This window comes from Oncorhynchus mykiss, chromosome 19 (genome assembly GCF_057628025.1).
Source record: "Oncorhynchus mykiss isolate SJ-2025 chromosome 19, ASM5762802v1, whole genome shotgun sequence".
In the NCBI taxonomy this organism is placed as follows: Eukaryota; Metazoa; Chordata; class Actinopteri; order Salmoniformes; family Salmonidae; genus Oncorhynchus; species Oncorhynchus mykiss.
The window spans coordinates 15,681,521-15,701,747 of record NC_143040.1 but is presented as its reverse complement, the minus strand read 5'-3'; the positions used below and the strand labels follow the sequence as shown (position 1 = coordinate 15,701,747).

Genomic DNA, 20,227 nt, shown 5'->3' with positions numbered 1-20,227 from the left:
GGTGAGAGTAACCTGTAGTATCATACCTTTATTTGTCCCAATCCTGGATGATACAGTAAAACACATTACCAAAGATCTTTAATCATTTGTGATTCAGTACATGTGGTGGAAGAGACCCTCTGGAGTTGCTGCAGTGTGTCTGGGGCTGCTGTGTGTTCTCTTATTGGCTGGGATCATAGTCCTGTCTGTCTACTGTAAGTTTAGTATGTTGTCACTGAGACTTAAGTAGCCTACTTAATCATACTTACTCATTAATGGTGTTTTAGTTACATGTTTGATGAACTTTTCCCTTTTACAGATGGAGCCATTGATCATCACAAGTCAACACAGATAGACCAGCTACAGACCAGTTACAACACCCTGACTGAAGAGAGAGACCAGCTACAGGACAGCAACAGCCTTCTGACTAAAGAGAGAGACCAGCTACAGACCAGTTACAACAACCTGATTAAAGTTAGAGACCAGCTACAGACAGAGAGATTTTCTTAGTGGGAGGCTTACCAATCTCAGTGAGTAAACCTACAGTCATACATTTTCATAAATCCCACACACTTTATCGTGTGTCTGTATTTTTAACTAAGTAAGTATCCAGCGTGATAAGTTGAAGGAAATTCATGTTTTCATCTTGAAGAACAAACCTGTCCTGAAGGCTGGCAGAAATTAAAATCCAGTTGGTACTTCCTATCTACTGAGAATAAAACCTGGAAGGAGAGCAGACCTGGTGATTAGATAGAGAGAGAGAGAGAGAGAGAGAGAGAGATATGATCATGCATATACTGTGGATAAATATATTTACTGTATATATTTATCTTTCTCAACAACAGACATTTCTCTTCAACCACAAGAAGAGGGTCTGGATTGGTCTGGCAATCAACAAAGTTACTGTAAGATGAAACATGTCTGTATATTATTTAGGATTGTGATGTTGTAACTGTGATGTCTTATAGTTTTTAACCCTGTAGGTGCTGGTATTAACCATGATATCTGACTGTTTTAACTCTGTAGGTACTGGTACTGGTTCATTCTCTCTCTCTGTCTTTCTCTCACCATTATCTGTCTTTCTCTCACCATTACCATGATATCTGACTGTTTTTAACCCTGTAGGTACTGGTATTAACCATGATATCTGACTGTTTTTAACCCTGTAGGTACTGGTATTAACCATGATAGCTGACTGTTTTTAACCCTGTAGGTACTGGTATTAACCATGATATCTGACTGTTTTTAACCCTGTAGGTACTGGTATTAACCATGATATCTGACTGTTTTTAACTCTGTAGGTACTGGTATTAACCATGATATCTGACTGTTTTTAACCCTGTAGGTACTGGTCTTCACATCAGCCTGATAATGGTGATGGCAAACACATACAGCAGCCTTCAATGTACACAACTTCCTCCTTCATTCTCTCTCTCTGTCTTTCTCTCACACACACTCACACATGCACATACACACATGCATACACATATTGTTGTATGTGTTTGTAGTTCAACATGAATTCAGTACATTTGACTTAACTTCCCATTAAAATATATTCTGCAGATATTTACATGCTCCACTTTAGGCCTGGTGATGACATTCTCAACAGTACCAAACCACCATTACATACACTGTATAGGAAGGAGGTGACTGTATCACCAACCAATGAGTGTAATAGAGATATCAAAGGATGTTACCTAATAATATTTGACAGTCAGTCTTTGTTGTCAAGTTACAAATAAGCACAATATCAAATGCTCATATTTGACTGTTGTTACCTTATATGGGTCCCAAAAGAGGGAAGGGAAGTGAATATTTTCAGTGGTTCAACCAGCTGTCACTAAAAAACTCCTCAACCAATCAGGTTGATCCTCACTGGTTAAGCATACCCACCCTCAATAACCACTTGGTGTAATCTTGTGGTGTAAAATCTATTGTATGGACATTATAATGACCCATGTTTGTAGTTCTGGACCTCCTGAACATGTTGATGTATATTTGGGAGTAAACAGAGGGTCCAAATCAGCAGAAAGGTGAAAGGAAGGAGGAGTTCTGGAAACTCCCTGAATTATCTTGGGGCTGTTACATATGATATTTAATATATGTTACCAGCTAGTCTTTGTTCTCCACTTCCCCTCTATGATCTATATCTTCCTGGTATGATAGTGTCCTGGCCATCATCACAAATAGCAAGTCCCATTGCCTGGGCAGGAGGACTGTGTTGAGATATACTCTGGACAAGATGACCATGTGACATGACCATGAGACATGGAATGATTTATATTGTTCTGCAGAAAATGGTTTAACAAATATCAATCAATCAAATTTATTTTATATAGCCCTTCGTACATCAGCTGATATCTCAAAGTGCTGTACAGAAACCCAGCCTAAAACCCCAAACAGCAAGCAATGCAGGTGAAGAAGCACGGTGGCTAGGAAAAACTCCCTAGAAAGGCCAAAACCTAGGAAGAAACCTAGAGAGGAACCAGGCTATGTGGGGTGGCCAGTCCTCTTCTGGCTGTGCCGGGTGGAGATTATAACAACAATTATACCACTGTAACGATCTCTTACACTCACACATGCAAACAAGTAAGTAAACTTGTTCTATTTCATGTATTAGCATAGCCACAACTACCATTTCATCATTTTGATACTTCCTTATAGTTAAGGCAACATTGTTGAACATTTCTGAGGCCATCTATACCAAGCCAGATTTTGACCAATGTGGTTTGACAGAGGTGATATGGAGAAAAGGATTGTGGACATCTACATCAGTGCAGAGGCCCTGGGGGGAACGGTGAGATCAGCACTATGACACATCTGTCAGCTATGTGACAGTTACAACACCCTTACTGAGGAACGAGACCAACTACAGACAATCTAAGACAACCTGACTGAAGAGAGAGACCGGCTACAGACCAGTTACAACAACCTAACTGAGAAGAGAGACAAGCTACAGACCCTTTACAACACCCGGACTAATGATAAAGACCAGCTACAGATCAGTTACAACACCCTGACTAAAGAGAGAGACCAGCTACAGACAAGTTACAACAACTTAACTAAAGAGAGAGACCAGCTACAGAGGAAGAGAGATGATTTTGAAGGTTGGTTCTACATCTCGACCAAGACTAAAAACTGGAGAGACAGCAGATCGGACTGTACCAACAGAGCTTTGAGGCCTCATTTATCAATACTACTATTACCTAACCCCTCATTTGTGTACACCCTGTTTTGTCCATAGTTTTCCACCATTTCAGTACGCTTCACTGCAGAAACGGCCAACAGAACCGGAGGAACCTTTACCGCCCGAGCCACCAACAATTCCAGATTCACTTCTTCCTTCCCTGCCAACATCTCCATGGTGACTGAGGGCGGTGCAGCCAACAGTACGGTGAGCCTCACGGCGCCCGCCAGCACCCCGTCAGGAACGGATGTACTGTAACCCTGTCCGTTGTCAGCAAAGTAAGGGTCTTGTTTCAAAACACTAAAATGCCCTCCTTTTTTCATATCCTCTCTCCCTCACAGCCACTGATTTGAAAAGGAATTGGTTGCTGTTAGCTACCAATTGTTATCAGCTGCATCAGTTATCTGACTAAGCTCTTTTGCTCTCTCGCACTATCTATACCCTCTCCCTCTTCCTCCCCTTCTTAACTTCCTTCCTCCCTCCAGGTGACAGATTTTACCACTCTCCAGTGCGGGCTACCAGGAGTCTCCTCCAAAGGGCCAGGATTCTGGTCTAGAAGCACGGTTTTGAATGCTCCAACAGTTTGGTTTCGGTACTGCAGTTTATCAGATACTCGACCCAGAAATAGATTTTCCGTACACAGCCACATAGGGAAGTCAGATTAGAAAATTCCTAATAAGACACTTTAGTCAGAACCTTTGTGCACAAAACAATATTGTAATCTCAAATAGTTGTCGCTGAGGCCGATTTTTTAACTTTTTATAGTCACTCAATGACTGCCATGTTTTTGGATGACGTAATGATCTCGTTGCTGCTCAAATCAAATCAAATTGTATTGGTCACATACACATATTTACCAGATGTCAAATGCTGTGCAGTGCTCCCCCGATAAATGCGTTGGGCAGACCGTACCACCCTCTGGAGAGCCTCGTGCTGCTCCCTGTACCCACTGAGTGCTAGTGAGCATGTGATGTTGGGCAGACCGTGCCACCCTCTGGAGAGCCTCGTGCTGCTCCCTGTACCCACTGAGTGCTAGTGAGCATGTGATGTTGGGCAGACCGTGCCACCCTCTGGAGAGCCTCGTGCTGCTCCCTGTACCCACTGAGTGCTAGTGAGCATATGATGTTGGGCAGACCGTGCCACCCTCTGGAGAGCCTCGTGCTGTTCCCTGTACCCACTGAGTGCTAGTGAGCATGTGATGTTGGGCAGACCGTACCACCCTCTGGAGAGCCTCGCTCTGCTCCCTGTACCCACTGAGTGCTAGTGAGCATGTGATGTTGGGCAGACCGTACCACCCTCTGGAGAGCCTCGCTCTGCTCCCTGTACCCACTGAGTGCTAGTGAGCATGTGATGTTGGGCAGACCGTACCACCCTCTGGAGAGCCTCGCTCTGCTCCCTGTACCCACTGAGTGCTAGTGAGCATGTGATGTTGGGCTGAGTAAACCGGATGCAACCCGGATACAGATGTCCATGAATCTGCGTATGTGAACGTGAATACCTTGGAAACAACAACATCTTGGACACAGTCTCCAGTTGTTATTATACCTCAGTGGTCTCCTCTGACTGTCTGTTAGCATGCAGCTCCTCAAACTGTTGTTATTATACCTCAGTGGTCTCCTCTGACTGTCTGTTAGCATGCAGCTCCTCAAACTGTTGTTATTGTACCTCAGTGGTCTCCTCTGACTGTCTGTTAGCATGCAGCTCCTCAAACTGTTGTTATTATACCTCAGTGGTCTCCTCTGACTGTCTGTTAGCATGCAGCTCCTCAAACTTTTGTTATTGTACCTCAGTGGTCTCCTCTGACTGTCTGTTAGCACGCAGCTCCTCAAACTGGCAGCTCTTTGCCAACCTCACCGACTGTGTCACTGGGACAGGAATCATCTGCATCAGCCTATACCAGGGCAATAGGACCCTCAACACTTCTAGGGCAGTAGGCCCCAGGTCCAAGAATGTGACCAAGTTGGACTACAGCTTCACCTGCTGTTCAAAGAAGGTAGAGCTGGTGGTAGTGGACAGGTCAGGCAATGTGGGTGTGTGTCTGGGCTTGCAGTTAGTACTACATCCACCCAGGTCTCTGTCACCAACACTACAGCTGTACCTGTAGTTAGTACTACATCCACCCAGGTCTCTGTCACCAACACTACAGCTGTACCTGTAGTTAGTACTACATCCACCCAGGTCTCTGTCACCAACACTACAGCTGTACCTGTAGTTAGTACTACATCCACCCAGGTCTCTGTCACCAACACTACAGCTGTACCTGTAGTTAGTACTACATCCACCCAGGTCTCTGTCACCAACACTACAGTTGTACCTGTAGTTAGTACTACGTCCACCAGAGGGCCACCTTTGACTCTGTCCCTGTATCTAAGGATCTGTGTGACGCTTTCTCTCCTCCTGTGGAATAGAGTAGAGCTGTAGAGTTGTATAATAGTTCATGTAGGTAGATGTCAAGTGGAACAGTGGAATCAGTGCAGAGAGAGTTGTGTCATTAGATGCAACCAGTATGTATATGTGGGCCAAGAGGGCCACCATTGTTCCTGTTCCCAAGAAAGCTAAGGTAACTTCCGTCATCATGAAGTGCTTTGAGAGACTAGTCAAGGACCATATCACCTCCACCCTACCTGACACCCTAGACCCACTCCAATTTGCTTACCGCCCAAATAGGTCCACAGACGATGCAATCTCAACCACACTGCACACTGCCCTAACCCATCTGGACAAGAGGAATACCTATGTGAGAATGCTGTTCATCGACTACAGCTCGGCATTTAACACCATAGTACCCTCCAAGCTCGTCATCAAGCTCGAGACCCTGGGTCTCGACCCCGCCCTGTGCAACTAGGTACTGGACTTCCTGACGGGCCGCCCCCAGGTGGTGAGGGTAGGCAACAACATCTCCACCCCGCTGATCCTCAACACTGGGGCCCCACAAGGGTGCGTTCTGAGCCCTCTCCTGTACTCCCTGTTCACCCACGACTGCGTGGCCACGCACGCCTCCAACTCAATCATCAAGTTTGCAGACGACACTACAGTGGTAGGCTTGATTACCAACAACGACGAGACGGCCTACAGGGAGGAAGTGAGGGCCCTCGGAGTGTGGTGTCAGGAAAATAACCTCACACTCAACGTCAACAAAACTAAGGAGATGATTGTGGACTTCAGGAAACAGCAGAGGGAGCACCCCCCTATCCACATCGATGGAACAGTAGTGGAGAGGGTAGCAAGTTTTAAGTTCCTCGGCATACACATCACAGACAAACTGAATTGGTCCACCCACACAGACAGCATCGTGAAGAAGGCGCAGCAGCGCCTCTTCAACCTCAGGAGGCTGAAGAAATTCGGCTTGTCACCAAAAGCACTCACAAACTTCTACAGATGCACAATCGAGAGCATCCTGGCGGGCTGTATCACCGCCTGGTACGGCAACTGCTCCGCCCACAACCGTAAGGCTCTCCAGAGGGTAGTGAGGTCTGCACAACGCATCACCGGGGGCAAACTACCTGCCCTCCAGGACACCTACACCACCCGATGTTACAGGAAGGCCATATAGATCATCAAGGACAACAACCACCTGAGCCACTGCCTGTTCACCCCGCTATCATCCAGAAGGCGAGGTCAGTACAGGTGCACCAAAGCTGGGACCGAGAGACTGAAAAACAGCTTCTATCTCAAGGCCACTAACATTGAGTGGCTGCTGCCAACACACTGACTCAACTCCAGCCACTTTAATAATGGGAATTGATTGGAAATGATGTAAAATATATCACTAGCCACTTTAAACAATGCTACCTAATATAATGTTTACATACCCTACATTATTCATCTCATATGTATACGTATATACTGTACTCTATATCATCTACTGCATCTTTATGTAACACATGTATCACTAGCCACTTTAACTATGCCACTTTGTTTACATACTCATCTCATATGTATATTCTGTACTCAATACCATCTACTGTATCTTGCCTATGCCGCTCTGTACCATCACTCATTCATATATCTTTATGTACATATTCTTTATCCCCTTACACTTGTGTGTATAAGAGTAGTTTTGGAATTGTTAGTTAGATTACTTGTTGGTTATTACTGCATTGTCGGAACTAGAAGCACAAGCATTTCGCTACACTCGCATTAACATCTGCTAACCATGTGTATGTGACAAACAAAATTTGATTTGATTTGATGTTGTACTGAAAGACAGGGTGGAAATATGAACGTTTTATCATAAAACATGTGGAGAGTTTATATTCTTCTTTCTCTTAAATCTGTCAAACTGGAACAATCGAGATATTGTTAGAACTTCTGCTTTTTCATTCTGAGAAACTCTTCACAGTCAGTATAGATAAAAAAAGACCCCTACTGTAGATGGCCACGGAAGGAAGATTCCCCTAGGTTCAGATCTAGGATCAGGTTTCTCTCCCCCAATCCTAACCTTAACCATTTGTGGTAGAAATGCAAAACCGACCTAAGATCAGCGTCTAGGGACAACTTCCCCCTACACCACCAGTCACAGAGTGAGATCCATAATGTGCTCTCCATTTGAAGGCTGGGGGTGCTGTAAACTCAGTCAGGATATATGTAGTGTATTTGTCAATTAACAGGATCACAATTTATTTTAGCAGATCCAAAATCGGGACCCTGTGAATTCATACATACATCATATAGCATGATCTAGAGTCATGTCATGTATTATATTATCAAACTAAGGCTGGTGGGAGTCATATCATGTATTATATTATCACACTAAGGCTGGTGGGAGTCATATCATGTATTATATTATCACACTAAGGCTGGTGGGAGTCATATCATGTATTATATTATCAAACTAAGGCTGGTGGGAGTCATGTCATGTATTATATTATCACACTAAGGCTGGTGGGAGTCGTATAATGTATTATATTATCAAACTAAGGCTGGTGGGAGTCATATCATGTATTATATTATCACTTCAGTTGAAACACATGTTTAATACTGATGAGCACTGTGGGAAACATACATGTTTAGATTGGCTGGTGCAAGTCATGTGATGACCAGTGTGGTGTTGATTTGACAGTTTCCTCTTCACTGTGGTTAACTGTTTAAAACATGTATCACTATAATAAGTCACACAGATGCTGGACAGTCCAGAGAGAACACATAGATACAGACGTATATTAGAGTTGAGATAAGTAGAAGTTACTGTATTTCACCACCAGTGTGTTAAGATGTCAGAGGAAGTTTATGAAATCTCAGATGGATTTGAAGACGATGAGCCTGATGCAATGAAGAACACAGACATTGATGACCAATTATATGCCAACGTAAAAGCCTTCAAGTCCAGTACAAGAGATGGAGTTGTTGAATCTGGTAAGATTGCACGAACACACACACACACACACACACATAAGCACACAAACAAATACAGGTGTGATAACCCTGTAGAACTCTAGCTTTATTTGTCTCAATCCTGGATGATACAGTAAAACACATTACCAAAGATCTTTAATCATTTGTGATTCAGTACATGTTCAGTGGTGGAAGAGACCCTCTGGAGTTGCTGCAGTGTGTCTGGGGCTGCTGTGTGTTATCCTACTGGCTGGGATCATAGGCCTGTCTGTCTACTGTAAGTTTAGTATGTTGTCACTGAGAATTAAGGAGCCTACTTAATTATACTTAATCATCAATGGTGTTTTAGTTACATGTTTGATGAACTTTTCCCTTTTACAGATGGAGTCATTGATCATCACAACTCAACAGAGAGAAACCAGCTGCTGGCCAGTTACAGCAATCTGACTGAAGAGAAAGACCAGCTACAGTCCAGTTACAACAACCTGACTAAAGAGGGAGACCAGCTACAGGCCAGTTGCAACAACCTGACTAAAGAGAGAGACCAGCTACAGGCCAGTTATAGCCTTCTGATTAAAGAGAGAGACCAGCTACAGACTGAGAGAGATTTTCTTAGTGGGAGGCTTACCAATCTCGGTGAGTAAACATACAATAGTACATTTTCATTAATCCCACACACTTTATTGTGTGCTGAATTTTTTTACTTAAGTATCCTGTGTGGTAAATGGAAAGAAATTCATGTTTTCATCTTGTAGAACAAACCTGTGTCAAAGGCTGGCAGAATTTTGAATCCAGTTGGTACTTCCTGTCTGATGATACTAAAACCTGGAAGGAGAGCAGAGAGGACTGTCTGGAGAGAGGAGCAGACCTGGTGATCGTAAACAGTGATAAGGAACAGGTGAGAGAGAGAGAGAGAGAGAGAGAGAGAGAGAGAGAGAGAGAGAGAGAGAGAGAGAGAGAGAGAGAGAGAGAGAGAGAGAGAGAGAGAGAGAGAGAGAGAGAGAGAGAGAGAGAGAGAGAGAGAGAGAGAGAGAGAGAGAATATTTATTTATCTTTTTCAACAACAGGAGTTTCTCTTCAACCTCAACAAGGGAGTCTGGATTGGTCTGACTGACTCTGTTACTGAGGGGAACTTGATATGGGTGGATGGCACCCCACTGACCACCCCAAGGTAATATACTACTGCTCTAATAACACTGACCAACCCAAGGTAATATACTACTGTTATAATAACACTGACCACCCCAAAGTAATATATTACTGTTATAATAACACTGACCAACCCAAGGTAATATATTACTGCTCTAATAACACTGACCACCCCAAGGTAATATACTACTGTTATAATAACACTGACCAACCCAAGGTAATATATTACTGTTATAATAACACTGACCACCCCAAGGTAATATATTACTGTTATAATAACACTGACCAACCCAAGGTAATATACTACTGTTATAATAACACTGACCACCCCAAGGTAATATACTACTGTTATAATAACACTGACCAACACAAGGTAATATACTACTGCTCTAATAACACTGACCAATCCAAGGTAATATACTACTACTATAATAACACTGACCAACACAAGGTAATATATTCCTGCTCTAATAACACTGACCACCCCAAGGTAATATACTACTGTTATAATAACACTGACCACCCCAAGGTAATATACTACTGTTATAATAACACTGACCAACACAAGGTAATATATTCCTGCTCTAATAACACTGACCACCCCAAGGTAATATACTACTGCTGTAATAACACTGACCACCCCAAGGTAATATACTACTGTTATAATAACACTGACCAACACAAGGTAATATACTACTGTTATAATAACACTGACCAACACAAGGTAATAAACTACTGCTCTAATAACACTGACCAACCCAAGGTAATATACTACTGTTATAATAACACTGACCACCCCAAGGTAATATACTACTGCTGTAATAACACTGACCACCCCAAGGTAATATACTACTGTTATAATAACACTGACCAACCCAAGGTAATATACTACTGTTATAATAACACTGACCACCCCAAGGTAATATATTACTGTTATAATAACACTGACCACCCCAAGGTAATATATTACTGTTATAATAACACTGACCACCCCAAGGTAATATACTACTGTTATAATAACACTGACCACCCCAAGGTAATATACTACTGTTATAATAACACTGACCAACCCAAGGTAATATACTACTGTTATAATAACACTGACCACCCCAAGGTAATATACTACTGCTCTAATAACACTGACCACCCCAAGGTAATATACTACTGTTATAATAACACTGACCACCCCAAGGTAATATACTACTGTTATAATAACACTGACCACCCCAAGGTAATATACTACTGCTCTAATAACACTGACCACCCCAAGGTAATATACTACTGTTATAATAACACTGACCACCCCAAGGTAATATACTACTGTTATAATAACACTGACCAACCCAAGGTAATATACTACTGTTATAATAACACTGACCACCCCAAGGTAATATACTACTGTTATAATAACACTGACCACCCCAAGGTAATATACTACTGCTCTAATAACACTGACCACCCCAAGGTAATATACTACTGTTATAATAACACTGACCAACCCAAGGTAATATACTACTGTTATAATAACACTGACCACCCCAAGGTAATATACTACTGTTATAATAACACTGACCACCCCAAGGTAATATACTACTGTTATAATAACACTGACCAACACAAGGTAATATACTACTGTTATAATAACACTGACCAACCCAAGGTAATATACTACTGTTATAATAACACTGACCACCCCAAGGTAATATACTACTGTTATAATAACACTGACCACCCCAAGGTAATATACTACTGTTATAATAACACTGACCACCCCAAGGTAATATACTCCTGCTCTAATAACACTGACCACAGTGTAAGGAGTAGGACTGATTCTCTGTGTTGTTCATACTCTACGTTCTCCATACTCAACTGATAGACCAACACTGAACACAGAGTGAGAGATGATAACTACTCTGATAATAAGGCTCCAATTTTCAGTTCATTCAACCTTTATCTATACAGGTTATTGTCATTGATGGCAGCAGTCAGCAAAGTTGAATTTAAACTGAAACATTTCTGTGCATTATTTAGGATTGTGATGTCCTAATCATGATATCGGACGTTGTGTGTTTAACCCTGTAGGTGCTGGTATTAACCATGATATCTGACTGTTGTTAACCCTGTAGGTACTGGTATTAACAATGATATCTGACTGTTTTAACCCTGTAGGTACTGATATTAACCATGATATCTGACTGTTTTTAACCCTGTAGGTACTGGTATTAACCATGCTATCTGACTGTTTTTAACGCTGTAGGTACTGGTATTAACCATGCTATCTGACTGTTGTTAACCCTGTAGGTACTGGTATTAACCATGATATCTGACTGTTTTAACCCTGTAGGTACTGGTATTAACCATGATATCTGACTGTGTTTAACCCTGTAGGTACTGGTATTAACCATGCTATCTGACTGTTTTAACTCTGTAGGTACTGGTATTAACCATGATATCTGACTGTTTTAACTCTGTAGGTACTGGTATTAACCATGATATCTGACTGTTTTAACTCTGTAGGTACTGGTATTAACCATGATATCTGACTGTTGTTAACCCTGTAGGTACTGCTATTAACCATGATATCTGACGACTGTTTTTAACCCTGTAGGTATTGGTCACCACATCAGCCTGATAATGGTGGTGGCAAACCAGAATATGGTGAGGAGGACTGTGTTCAGATACATAAAGAACAGAGTTCTCGAAAGTCATGGAATGACATATCATGTCGCAGCAAACTCAACTGGGTCTGTGAGAAAGTGCTTTAACATCACCATGACAACATACTGTAACACATACAGTAGCCTACAGCACACACAACTTTCTCCTTCATTCTCTCTCTCACACACACACCGTCACACACCCTCATTCACAAACACGCACGCACACCTGCATGCACGTACACACACACACACACACACACACACACACACACACACACACACACACACACACACACACACAAACACACACACACACACACACACACACACACACAAACACACACCTATTGTTGTATTTGTTTGTAGTATCATATTAATAAAAGTCCTACTTATTTCCTGTTTGTAACTTCCTGTGTACCAGTAGTTATGTTTCACACATCATCAGGTTCAACATGAATTCAGTACATTTTACTTTGTGCATTCACATAACTTCCAATTAAAATATATTCTACAGATATTTACATGCTCCAATTGAGGCCTGGTGATGACATTCTCAACAGTACCAAACCACCATTACATACACTGTATAGGAAGGAGTTGACTGTATCACCAATCAATGAGTGTAATAGAGATATCAAAGAATGTTACTTAATAATATTTAACAGTCAGTCTATGTTGTCAATTTACATATAAGCACAATATCAAATGCTCATATTTGATTGTTGTTCCCCGAAATGGGTCCCAAAAGAGGGAAGTGTAGTGGATATTTTCAGTGGTTCAACTAGCTGTCACTCAAAAACTCCTCAACCAATCAGGTTCATTAAGAGAAAGGGCGGCAGGTAGCCTAGCGGTTAAGATCGTTGGGCCAGGAACCGAAAGGTTGGTGGTTAGAATTCCTGAGACGACTATTTGAAAAATCTGTTGATGTGCCCTTCAGCAAGGCACTTAGCCCTAATTGCTGCTGTAAGTCGCTCTGGATAAGAGCATCTTCTAAATGGCTAAACTGTAAATGTAGAGGAGAGCCCCGGGGGTTACTGTTATCATCTCATCCTCACTGGTTAAAACTACCCACCCTCAATATCCACTTGGAGCAGTTTGTAGTATCAAATCTATTGTCTGGACATTATAATGACCCATGTTTGTAGTCCTGGACCTCCTGAACATGTTGATGTATATTTGGGAGTAAACAGAGGGTCCAAATCAGCAGAAAGGTGAAAGGAAGGAGGAGTTCTGGAAACTCCCTGAATTATCTTGGGGCTGTTACATATGATATGTAATATATGTTAACAACTAGTCTTTGTTCTCCACTTCCCCTCTATGATCTATATCTTCCTGGTATGATAGTGTCCTGTCCATCATCACAAATAGCAAGTCCCATTCCCTGGACAGGAGGACTGTGTTGAGATATACTCTGGACAAGATGACCATGTAGAGACATGGAATGATTTATATTGTTCTGCAGAAAATGGTTCAACAATAATCACTGTAACAATCTCTCACACTCACACACACACACACACACACGCGCACATGCACACAAGCACAGACACAGTATGCAAACTTGTTCTATTTTGTTGTATTAGCATAGGTACAACTACCCGTGTCATTTTGTTGATACTTCCCTAGAGTTAACAGCTACAGCAGTGACACAGACAGAGACACACAGATGACTCAGAGACAGAGATATCACTAGAAGCAGAGACTTAACGTATAGAGGTCTTACAGTTGACGTACGACGCCTCCTGGTGGCCATGTTGGAAGACCACCACATTAATTCTAGAAGCAGAGACCCTTTGTAAATCTTAAGGCAGCAGAGAAAATCCCTTTGTCCTCTTACTGTGGAGGAATGGAATGTATGTTGGGCCTATGGAGAACCTACCTCAGAACAGTAACATGCAATAAAGGGACTGTGGGACAATATGTTTTGTCAGACAAAATGGTGTTAATGACGATAGATGGAATATGAAAATCAATGTCGTTTTTGTTATGTTATTAAAAGTTAAACGATGACGTTATAACAAAAACAGTGTAACTTGAAGAGTTTCCACAATATGTACCTGAAGTTTGCACACTGTACGTTGTGTGGAAAATGTCCAGATCAAATAGAATGTTTCTGAAAAGATGAAATGTGACGTTAGTTGTCTAAATTGGATATGTGTAAAATCCAGACTTTGCCTCGTAACTAGTTACGCCCAGAGAACTTGCCAAAAAGACGGAAACACCTCTTTCTGACCCGAGGGTATAAAACATGTGAGTTAAGAATGAACATAACAGACTACGTGACCATGTGCTGCAGCCAATGTTCTATTAGTTGTAACCCCACAACACAACACGAGGTTGAAGAAGACAAAGGAACCTTTTAACAAATCTGTGCTACGGATGAGTAGCTGTGTCTCTGAATTCAAGCAAGACCACCCGGTTACCACTCTCCAAGGAATCGTGTGTCGACACTCCTTTCATTCCTACGCTACACGGCTGACCATACTCAGAAGACTCCCTTTCAGAACAAGGGCGAGGAAACAGGCCACTATGAGAAAGGACCCTGACATCGTGTGGACAATCAGAGAGTTACACCCGGTAACCAAAGAAGTGCTGCCATCAGAGAAGGAGGAACTCGGTCCACAAGGAGATGCCAAATCGGAGACCTTTGACACGTAATACATCATTATATTCTGACCCATGAGAGCGGCAGTTCGGGGCGAGGTTGGGGCTAAACTAAGCATGGTTTACAAATGTACCTAGGTGTGCTTTTCACTTGTGCTCTCTCACTTTCTCACTCTTTTTAAATCCCCATTTTGTATAACATGTGTCATATTGTGTTGGCCAGCTAGGGACATGTTTCATTAAACTACGTTCTAATCAATAGACTGTGTGTTTGTGTATCTTATATTATCATTTTAGCTTGTTAGTAAATAAATATTCAACTAAATTGGTGAGGCACGGACTTATTTAGTGGGACTGGGGTTTGTGCAGATTCCCGGATTATGTGACGTTCAGGATGAGATTGTCGAGGAAATTAATTAATTAACAACGGTTGTAAAATCGATATTCTGATATTCTTTGAGTTAATTTTGGAAAAAGAAACTCAATAAAACCAAACTTTCCCATGGTGCCCCAGGTTGCTGAGTTAATAATTACCTGATTCATTTAATCACGTAATTATAAACAGTTAATCATTATCGATGAACAGCAGCCGTTACAATCAATACATAACAGATGTTAAAGGTCATCTATGCTGAACTAGATATGAACACAAAGGTCAAGTTTGACAGAGGTGAGATGGAGGAGAGGATTGTGGATATCTACATCAATGCAGACAACCTGAGAGATGGTGAGACCAGCACCAAGAGAGAAGAGACAGCAGACACTGCTCCTAATAATGGACCAGGTTACCAGCAATCAGGTAACACACACTCAACACTATTAGAGTAGAAGGTTCAAGGTCCCTCCCCTAGGATTGTATTCTCCAATGATTTTTAAAAAGAGGGGAGGAGAGAGGATGAGAGGAGGAATTGAGAAAGGATGAATTGAGAAAGAGCTCATAGACAAGTCTGTACTACCTATATTTCACCTCTATGGTGAGTTCATCTCTCACTTTAACCACTAGCTGGAATCATCACCTAACCATTCAGGACCTTATCCAACATATATATATATATATGTCATTTACAATGACAGCATCCCAGAGAAGAGTGGGTTAACTTCCTTATTCAGGGGCAGAACGACAGATCAGGGATTTGATCCAGCTACTTTTAAGGTTACTGGCCTAACGCTCTAACCACTAGGCTACCTGCCACCCCATTTATATTTATCTTCCCTTTTGTACTTTAACTATTTGCACATCGGTATAACACTCTACATAGCCATAATATGACATTTGAAATGTCTATATTCCTCTGAAACTTTTGTTAGTATAGTGTTTATTTTTTATTCATTATTTCACTTTTGTTTGTTATCTATTTGACTTGCTTTGGCAATATGTTTCCCATGCCAATAAAGCCCTTTGAGAGAGAGAGAGAGTGAGAGAGGGAGAGAGAGGGCATTATCACAGTAGGTTATTGTTACACCCCTTTCTCACAGATCCAGAAATGTTATTTGTGACAATTGTCATCATTCCATGTCTGTACGGGGTAATCTTGTCTATAGTATATCTCAACTACTCTACTCTTTTGAGTCTCTATCTCTTTATTTATTTTCTGATGCTTCCACCAGCCAAACTATACACCATCTCTCTCTCATCTATTCCTCTCTGCTGTTTGTGATCACCATGGAGCTGTTTCTTCAGATAAGATTACACACACACACACACACACACACACACACACACACACACACACACACACACACACACACACACTTAAATTGGCAAACACTAAAATCAGACCAGTTACAACAACCTAACTGAAGAGAGAGACCAGCTACATGACAGTTACAACACCCTTACTGAGGAACGAGACCAACTACAGACCAGTTACAACAACCTAACTGAAGTGAGAGACCAGCTACAAACCAGTTACAACACCCTGACTAAAGAGAGAGACCAGCTACAAACCAGTTACAACAATTTAACTGAAAAGAGAGACAAGCTACAAACCAGTTACAACACCCCGACTAAAGAGAGAGACCAGCTACAGAGGAAGAGAGATGATTTTGAAGGTTGGTGCTACATCTTGACCAAGACTAAAAACTGGAGACAACAGACAGGACTGTACCAACAGAGCCTTGAGGCCTCATGTATCAATACTACCTCTACTTAACCCATCAGAGTCGAAGCTCTATTTTATCCATAGTTTTCCACCATTTCAGTCCCCTTCACCGTAGAAACGGCCAACAGAACCGGAGGAACCTTTACCGTCCAAGCCACCAACGATCGCAGATTCACTTCTTCCTTCTCTGCTAACATCTCCATGGTAACTGGGGGCGGTGAGCCTCATGGCAGCCGCTAGCACCCCGTCAGGAACAGGTAACCCTGTCCGTTGTCAGCAAAGTAAGGGTCTTGTTTCAAAACTCTAAAATTGCCTCCTTTTCTCATATCCTCTCTGCCTCACAGCCACTGATTGAAAAATAATTGGTTGCTGTAAGCTACCAGTTGTTATCAGCTACGTCAGTTATCTGACTAAGCTCTCTTGCACTATCTATACCCTTTCCCTTCCTCCCTCCAGGTGACAGATTTTACCACTCTCCAGTGTGGGCTACCAGGGGTCTCCTCCAAAGGGCCAGGGTTCTGGTCTAGAAGCACGGTTTTGAATGCTCCAACAGTTTTGTTTTGGTACTGCAGTTTATCAGATACTCGACCCAGAAATAGATTTTCCGTACACGGCCACATAGGAAAGTCAGATTAGAAAATTCCTAATAAGACACTTTAGTCAGAACCTTTGTGCACAAAAAAATCCATTGAATTGTTCAAATAATTGTAGCTGAGACTGATTTAAAAAAAACATGACATGTTCATCCAATGTCTGCCATGTTTTTGGATGACGTAATGATCTCGTTGCTGCTCAAATCAAATCAAATTGTATTGGTCACATACACATATTTACCAGATGTCATTGTAGCGAAATGCTGTGCAGTGTGCCCCCGATAAATTAGTTGGGCAGACCGTACTACCCTCTGGAGAGCCTCGCTCTGCCCCCTATACCCACTGAGTGCTAGTGAGCATGTGATGTTGGGCTGTGTAAACCGGAATCAACCCAGAAAAAGACGTCCATGAATCTGCGTATGCGAACGTGAATACCTTGAAAACAACAACATCTTGGACACAGTCTCCAGTTTTTATTATACCTCAGTGGTCTCCTCTGACTGTCTGTTAGCATGCAGCTCCTCAAACTGTTGTTATTATACCTCAGTGGTCTCCTCTGACTGCCTGTTAGCATGCAGGTCCTCAAACTGTTGTTATTATACCTCAGTGGTCTCCTCTGACTGTCTGTTAGCATGCAGCTCCTCAAACTATTGTTATTATACCTCAGTGGTCTCCTCTGACTGTCTGTTAGCATGCAGCTCCTCAAAATGTTGTTATTATACCTCAGTGGTCTCCTCTGACTGTCTGTTAGCATGCAGCTCCTCAAACTGTTGTTATTATACCTCAGTGGTCTCCTCTGACTGCCTGTTAGCATGCAGCTCCTAAAACTGTTGTTATTATACCTCAGTGGTCTCCTCTGACTGTCTGTTAGCATGAAGCTCCTCAAACTGTTGTTATTATAACTCAGTGGTCTCCCCTGACTGCCCGTTAACATGCAGCTCCTCAAACTGTTGTTATTATACATCAGTGGTCTCCTCTGACTGTCTGTTAGCATGAAGCTCCTCAAACTGTTGTTATTATATCTCAGTGGTCTCCTCTGACTGTCCGTTAGCATGAAGCTCCTCAAACTGTTGTTATTATACCTCAGTGGTCTCCCCTGACTGCCCGTTAACATGCAGCTCCTAAAACTATTCTTATTATATCTCAGTGGTCTCCTCTGACTGTCTGTTAGCATGCAGCTCCTCAAACTGTTGTTATTATACCTCAGTGGTCTCCTCTGACTGCCTGTTAGCATGCAGCTCCTAAAACTGTTGTTATTATACCTCAGTGGTCTCCTCTGACTGTCTGTTAGCATGAAGCTCCTCAAACTGTTGTTATTATAACTCAGTGGTCTCCCCTGACTGCCCGTTAACATGCAGCTCCTCAAAATGTTGTTATTATAACTCAGTGGTCTCCTCTGACTGTCTGTTAGCATGCAGCTCCTCAAACTGTTGTTATTATACCTCAGTGGTCTCCTCTGACTGTCTGTTAGCATGCAGCTCCTCAAACTGTTGTTATTATATCTCAGTGGTCTCCTCTGACTGTCTGTTAGCATGCAGCTCCTCAAACTGTTGTTATTATATCTCAGTGGTCTCCCCTGACTGTCCGTTAACATGCAGCTCCTCAAACTATTGTTATTATACCTCAGTGGTCTCCTCTGACTGTCTGTTGACATGCAGCTCCTCAAACTGTTGTTATTATATCTCAGTGGTCTCCTCTGACTGTCTGTTAGCATGCAGCTCCTCAAACTGTTGTTATTATATCTCAGTGGTCTCCTCTGACTGTCTGTTAGCATGCAGCTCCTCAAACTGTTGTTATTATACCTCAGTGGTCTCCTCTGACTGTCTGTTAGCATGCAGCTCCTCAAACTGTTGTTATTGTACCTCAGTGGTCTCCTCTGACTGTCTGTTAGCATGCAGCTCCTCAAACTGGCAGCTCTCTGCCAACCTCACTGACTGTGTCAAAGGGACAGGAATCATCTGCATCAGCCTATACCAGGGCAATGGGACCCTCAACACGTCTAGGGCAGTGGGCCCCAGGTCCAAGAATGTGACCAGGTTGGACTACAGCTTCACCTGCTGTTCAAAGTAGGTAGAGCTGGTGGTAGTGGACAGGTCAGGCAACGTGGGTGTGTGTCTGGGCTTAGTGAAGGACTCTGTGGGGGTGGTTGTGAGCTCTACAGCCCAGGGCCTGGTTTCCCAAAAGCATCTTAAGTCTAAGTCCATCGTTTCAACCATTGGATCCTACTGTTCTCAGATGAATTTAGCCTTAAAATGCTATTGGGAAACCGGGCCCAGGTCTCTATAACCAACACTACAGCTGTACCTGTAGTTAGTACTACATCCACCCAGGTCTCTGTCACCAACACTACAGCTGTACATGTAGTTAGTACTACATCCACCCAGGTCTCTGTCACCAACACTACAGCTGTACCTGTAGTTAGTACTACATCCACCCAGGTCTCTGTCACCAACACTACAGCTGTACCTGTAGTTAGTACTACATCCACCCAGGTCTCTGTCACCAACACTACAGCTGTACCTGTAGTTAGTACTACATCCACCCAGGTCTCTGTCACCAACACTACAGCTATACCTGTAGTTAGTACTACATCCACCCAGGTCTCTGTCACCAACACTA

The 20,227-nt window shown here is 42.5% G+C and overlaps 1 protein-coding gene across 1 annotated transcript in view; it reads left to right on the top strand.

Moving 5' to 3' along the window:
- Positions 1-8,282: 8,282 nt before the first annotated feature.
- Positions 8,283-20,227, top strand: part of LOC149975099 (uncharacterized) — a 30,648-nt gene continuing 18,703 nt past the window's right edge. Inside the window, exons 1-5 of the mRNA XM_090211832.1 lie at positions 8,283-8,521; positions 8,676-8,777; positions 8,882-9,054; positions 16,692-16,965; positions 19,707-19,715. Coding sequence (XP_090067958.1) covers positions 8,380-8,521; positions 8,676-8,777; positions 8,882-9,054; positions 16,692-16,965; positions 19,707-19,715 — 700 coding nt within the window. The 5' untranslated portion in view covers positions 8,283-8,379. The remainder of the gene's footprint in view (positions 8,522-8,675; positions 8,778-8,881; positions 9,055-16,691; positions 16,966-19,706; positions 19,716-20,227) is intronic.